Source organism: Kryptolebias marmoratus, linkage group LG14 (assembly GCF_001649575.2).
Source record: "Kryptolebias marmoratus isolate JLee-2015 linkage group LG14, ASM164957v2, whole genome shotgun sequence".
Taxonomy (NCBI): Eukaryota; Metazoa; Chordata; class Actinopteri; order Cyprinodontiformes; family Rivulidae; genus Kryptolebias; species Kryptolebias marmoratus.
Window position 1 is genome coordinate 4,053,997 of NC_051443.1, and position 6,557 is coordinate 4,060,553.

General features: G+C 39.5%; 1 protein-coding gene across 1 annotated transcript in view; it reads left to right on the forward strand.

Annotated features, from left to right (window-relative positions):
* jmy (junction mediating and regulatory protein, p53 cofactor) overlaps positions 1-6,557 on the forward strand; it is a 50,881-nt gene extending 44,324 nt beyond the window's left edge. Inside the window, 2 exon segments of the mRNA XM_037979607.1 lie at positions 1-216; positions 1,548-6,557. The exon segment at positions 1-216 is cut by the window's left edge and continues 13 nt beyond it. Coding sequence (XP_037835535.1) covers positions 1-216; positions 1,548-1,858 — 527 coding nt within the window. The 3' untranslated portion in view covers positions 1,859-6,557.

The following is a 6,557-nucleotide window of genomic DNA, read 5'->3' on the forward strand; positions in this document are numbered from 1 at the left end:
CCCCCCCCCCCCCTCTCCCTCCTCCACCTCCTCCACCACTTCCTCCCACAGAGAGACTCACAGCCAGCCCAGTGCAGCAGCATAAATATGAGTCTGAATCCAACTCGCTGCCGCTGGCGCCATTTTCCCCTCGGTTCTTTGACAGCAGTCAGCTGCTGACAGCGAGGAAGAAGCTGAAGAAAACGTCATCTCTGGACTCCTCACAGTGGAGGAGAGGTGAGAAAGACATGTTCCTTCCTTTCAAACACAGCTATAACGACAGTACTGGGAGGGTAATGTGACACTTCTCGAAGAAAAAGCAGCTGAAAATCCTTCAGCATCTGATCCGTCAAAAATAAAAATTAGGTTTGTTCATGATGATAAGTTTTTGCTGCATACGCCAGATGTTTGAGCAGCACCTCAACCCGATACAATGATAACAAGGTTGATTCAGCCCAGGACTGAAGTGGACATTAGAGTTTCACTCTAATGTCCACTTCAGTCAGTCCTGGGCGTTTTCTCTTTTCTTCTGTAATTTTAAGGTGAAATGTTTCTAGTTGTGTGAATTTGCATTGAAGTTTTTTTTCAAGCTGTTTTGATGGACTGTGGTCAAATATTTTCATTAGAAATCAGGTAAACAAACACTGGTGATATGAAAAGGAACAGAATAAATAATAATAAAAAAGGTGGTTTGGTTAAGGAATTCCAGTAAACCTTTTATTCTGACTGATAAAGATATATTGAGTAAAGGTACCATATTTTCCACACTCTAGGGCACACTGGATGATAAGACGCACTGTCAATGAACGGCCCATTTTACAACTTTTGTCATATGTAAAGCTCACCAGACTATAAGGCGGATGGTCATGCACCTCCCAATTTTTGTAACTTTGCGCAGACCATGCATGCAATGCTCTATTCAAAATGGAAGATTTTGCTGCTCTAGCGGCGCTGGGTTGCCTGTATCAACATTTATATGATCCCTCTATGAGAGTTGACAAAGATAATCCAATGGTTCAAAACTCACAGTAGAATACTGCACCGACTTAAGCGTCAAGTATAAACGCCTACACCGCTCGCTCAGGTCTGCGCGACGTGCACAGAGCCCTGCTCAACTGTAACTGAGCCTTAATGCAGCTTTGTAGTTTACCAATGTCGTACTAAAACATCACAACTTCTTACATATATAAGGCGCTCCAGATTATAAGGTCATTTTTTGAGAAAATTGAAGGCTTTTAAGTGCGCCTTATAGTTTGGAAAATACGTAATTATGTTTCTGTAGGAATATTTTGACACACGCAGTCTGAAAAATATGGCAGATTTTTGAGATTAAAAAGAAGTTTGGTCCTTGATCAGGTTCTTAATTAAAGACTCTTGTAGAAATGATTTGGACCCTCTGAAGCTGCTTTAACTGCTGCTGCAGCAGTTTTAGACACCGGTACATATTCATGTCTGAGTTGCTACTTTAACTTGAGTGACAGGAAATATTTCCAAGTCATGTTGTGGTTGTCATCCTCATAAATCCATCTAAATTAACTTTTTAAGCACTTGTTGTGTGTTTTTCACAGTGAGCTCGCCCATGGACGAGGTGCTGGCCTCTCTAAAAAGAGGGAGCTTCCACCTGAGGAAGGCGGAGCTGCGGGTCCTGGGCCCCGACCCGGACGACGACAGCAACAACATCCTAGCTCAGATCCGACAGGGGGTGCGTCTGAAGAAGGTTCGGAGCCGCCCAGAGCAACAGCGCCACCCAAAGAGTTTCCCGCACTCGGCTGACGCTCTGACTCGCAGCATCCACGAGGCTCTGAGGAGAATCAAAGAGGCTTCGCCGGAGTCGGAATCTGAGGACGAAGGCCTTCCCTGCGCCGACTGGGAGAACTAGATGTTTGAAACGTTGCACTCGATCCGTTCTGTGCAGCCAAATCAAAGAGAAGACATCAACCCGAGTCCAGCTAAAGACACCTTGGTGCATTTTGAACAAAACCCCATTTTTGTATCCGTTTGTTTTCATATTTGTGTTTGTAGAAACGGACCCCAGAATTTTTTTGGCGAGGAAACAATCTCTAACCTCTTGTTCCGTTGGAGTTGTACTGTACCTCGCTGTGATGGGTTTGTCTTAGGAAGCACACGCTTAGTTCCTCTAAAACACCTTCCGCTTTACTACACCACAAGCATAACACAGCTGAATCCACTACGAGCTCCAGTAGACACATCCCCTCCTCCTGCAGGAACAGGTTCACACCAGTTCAGCTGTTACTTTTCTAAACTTGTGCATTTAGATATTAGATAAGAAGAAGAATATCAACTTGGTTCTAATCTTTAGACGAACATTTAATCAGCAGCCTCACTCTGACTTTAGGTGATCCGGTTTAAATGGGGCTAAGTGCCCATTAGACCAATGAAAACATCCGTGATGGTTGACTCTATAAACAAGCTGGTAACCTGCAGCTCTCACACAATCAGCAGGCCAAAGTGGTACATGTTTACTCATTGTTGTCTGCTGCCCAAGAAGCAAAAGGCGGGCGATAATGTTTTTGACCATGTGTACATGTGTTCATACATCTGTCTGTTAGCAAAACATCTCTTGAACCACTGGATGACTTTTATTGAAACGCTCAGAAAGTAATCTTTGGATGTGCATCTTCAGCTGATTAACTTTTTGGAGTCAGCTCTACTCAAGATGGCCACCACAGTCAACTGACCTTGGAAAACACAAAAACGACCATAATTTGGTCAAACTTACAGATATCAAGATAAAATCTGATGTGGTTGTAGCTGAGAGTTATTCACAACACAAACTCTAAGTGCTACTTATCACACAAGATCTCTACCTAAAACTTCAGCATTAACTGTTGGGGTCGATCCTTTTTTGTCTGTTAGCAAAATATCTCGTGGATGTATTTTAATGAAACTTTCAGAACATAATCATATGATGTTTATTTACCACTGATTAACGTTTGGTGTCAATCTAATTCTAAATAGCTACCGCAGCTAACTGACCTTAGCCAACACAAACATAGCTGTATTTTAGTCAGTTTTACAAATATGGAGCTAAACATCGAAGCAGTAGTAGCTAAGTGTCAACCTTAATAAGTGCTCTGAGCATGACATCAGATCATTGATAACATTAAAGGTCTAAACAGAACTGCTTTAACGGCTCTGACCTCAGTTTAAAGGCAACAATTACCAGGCCTTTAATTCACAGATTACAGGGTAGATGGTGACAGATTTTCTCTACCTGTAGGACTAAAACTATAAAGTACACAGGCACAACTGTTTAAACTTATTCCATGTGTCAGATTTATGAATCTGACTATTTTTTTGTTTGTTTGTTTTACTTCTAAACAAACATACACACTACTTCAGTTCTAGTTTGCTTCACTACTGTTATAAGTGTGACAAATGACCCAAATCAAAGGGTTTGTTTTATTTCTTTATATGGTCACCTTTACTCCAGTTTCACGTCATCACTTTAGGGAGACGTGGCTCTAACTCTGAACAATGTTCACTCGGCTGTCAGGGAAAACGTCCATTTTGTCTTTGGACGCATCAACATTGTGCCGCGTAGCTGTAGTCATCAAATTTCTGCTCCTTCTGCTTCTCATCTCCGACTGATTTCAGGAGTCACACTTTGGCTGTCGTCTAATTTACAGATTTTACTGATTTTTGAGATTAGGAGAAAAAAAGTTAGATTTATCACAAAAAGTTTAGTGTCAGCTCTGACTGTTATTAAGGTTTTATTAAATCAAATATGGAAGCTGTGGGAACCAATGATCAATAATTTGAGTATCTAACACTTAAATGACTATTGGATTGACAGATGATGTAAACAAGCAGATTATTTGATATTTGTTTGCCTGTTTGAGGAGTCTGATCCTTACTTCCCCCTGCTGGCAGCGGCTCTCATGTCCACACCTGAGGATCTGATCAGAGCTTTTTGTTTGTTTGTTGTTTTTATTTTTTAGGTTATTTTCCATTTTTCAGATTCCTTTTCCTTGGTTGTGTATTGAACTCTGTGTTTGAGTTTGGTGTGTGTGACAGTTATTTATTAATTTTTTTTTCTTGGTTTTGAAACGTCTTTTAAACTGAAACCACAATTTTCAAACGTCATTATTCATCCAGACTTATTATAGAGGAATTTATTATTATTACTTCCTTCTGGTTGTTTGAGAGGACTGATGTTAGTTAAATACAAAGACACAACTAACTCTCCCTCAGTTTAGCATGCCGACAAAGGAAATGTTTGTGTTTTCCACTTAAACTGCATCTTATGGAGAAACATCTATCAGAGGGGGCGATTGCTGTTTGGAAGTGGTGTAAACATATTAAACAGTCACTATCTTACATGTTGAAGATATTTTTGAATGACTTCAGTTTAATTCTGACAGGACTGATGAGCTAACGGCTAGTCTCAACGCAGCTAAGACCTAAGGCTTCCATCTCTAAAATGTCCAGCAAGATTTTATGTATCTACACCATATTACTCCACCATTTTGACAGGAACATGATATTCATTCAGGAACTGCCCCGGGCCAAACCATAAGTGTTACAGCTAGTTTCTGCTGCTATTATCTTACAGAACCATCACATACGTAAATAATATTAGTGGGAGTCTTTAGGCACCTCAGCATTTGATTACGATTCAGAGGGCTGCGATGCAATTATCTGTGCTTCTGTAATCACACTTCAAACTAAATCCTGAGCAGAGAATCTCTGATCTGAAAGGTACCAAAACATGTTTTTTTTCTACAGTTCATTCAGACAAGATTTTGATAACCAAAACTCAGCAGTGCAGCGTCATACAGGTATTCTGTGGCAACAATGGGAGTCCATGCATGGCGTGTTAAAGCTGTCTGACCCGCTTCCTTCAATGTTTCCACCATTTTGTTTTTAGTCCCTTATGTAGAGCGCAAGAATGGCTGTGATGATTATTTTCTGTCGTTCCTCCAAAGTGAAAAGCATCACTGACAAGCCCTGGTTTTTAAACAGCTGAGCACAGAAACAAATCCTTCACAATAAAAGCTAAAAAGGACTTTGTTTAGTGAAAACTTCTCTGTTAGCTGCAGCTAGTAGCTACCACCTGCAGCTTTTCTCCACCTCCGGGTGACAACATGAACACAACTTGCTTATAGTGCAGCTTTTTTTTTTTCGCTTTAACTTCAAAGCAGCCCAAGTTCTTCCAAACACTGGCTTTGAGTGCACAAAGTGCTGCTTGTTTGTCTCAGCCACCTTGTTCTAATGGCATGAATAAACAATAACCTCTAGTAAATAATTGTGTAAAGGTTTATAAAGTATTGCTAGCATAAACCGCTATAAAATGTTTGCGTTTGGAGTTGATTTAAGACTGCGGCAAAACACTTTCGTCTCCACTGGATTCAGACTGGCTGTTAGTGCATCAGTCCTGTCACAAACTGAGGTCACTCAAAGAGTTCATCACTTTTACACCAAAGCTCACCTCAAAATGGCCAAAATATACCAGTGAAATATTTAAAAAGAAAGACATGAAGCAAAAACCACTCAAACTTTTCATTTAAAACAAAATGTAGACACTGTCTACAACTCCCGTGATGCGTTTCAGTCAAGCCCGTCAAAGATATGAACGCCTTTCTGTGACTCTGGTTGTGTCAGAGCTGCCGGTCCTCTGCTGTGGCCCCTTGTTGCTCTTTTCATGGTGACATTTGCATTATGGGTGTTGTAGTCAGGTTTCTATGTTTTCTAAGCAGGTTTAAAGATTATAAATGAACACCACATTTTAAAGTTTTAATCATTTTTTTGTTTTACAGTGGGTTTTACTTTTACACAGCTGACAGGAGCTACAAATTACTAAAAAATAAATACAAAATTTTTGAAAATTTGCTTAGAAATACAGAAAAAAGTCATTCCTTATAAATATGACATCATTGTTTTCTAATAATTACTGTTATTCTTGATATTTGTTGTCAGAAAACAGAAAATCAAGCTTCTGAGCTCAAACTTCCTCATGCAGTTTTAGTGGAAAAACATGAAGAATTTAGTTTAAAAAGCCTGTTGTTTCTTCCTTCATGCTAAGTGCAGTGCCCCATTTTCGTTTGAAGACGTATGGGTAAAGAAACAGCTGCTGAAGGCATCCAGTCAGGATGAATATTTTGCCTGTAGTTTCCTCCTCATCTTTAGTTGTTGCAGATGGTTCGTTTTGCCTTTTTGATTTTTTTTTAAAACATCTCTGTGGTGCTCTACAGGCCAATGTGCAGATTGTGATGCAATCTTTGTTTTTTGTTGTTTTTCTTACAACTCGTCACCAGTTTTACAACCTTATGCATGTGACCCATCCAAGGACAAAGCCATCACAATGTACGTGCAATAATGAAGATGAAAGGAAGTCATTTTATGATTTATACTGTAATGAAAAAACTGTATCAGCATGCCTAAATGTATTGAAGTATTTATTGAAGCTTCATATTTTAAAGATTTTTTTAAATGTACAAATGTAAATGTTCTTTATGAACTTGATTCCTATCATTACATTCCTCTCTGCTTTCCATAGCTCACAAATATAAATATATATTTTTCCTTTTCAAAATAAAAGCACCTACATGTTGTCT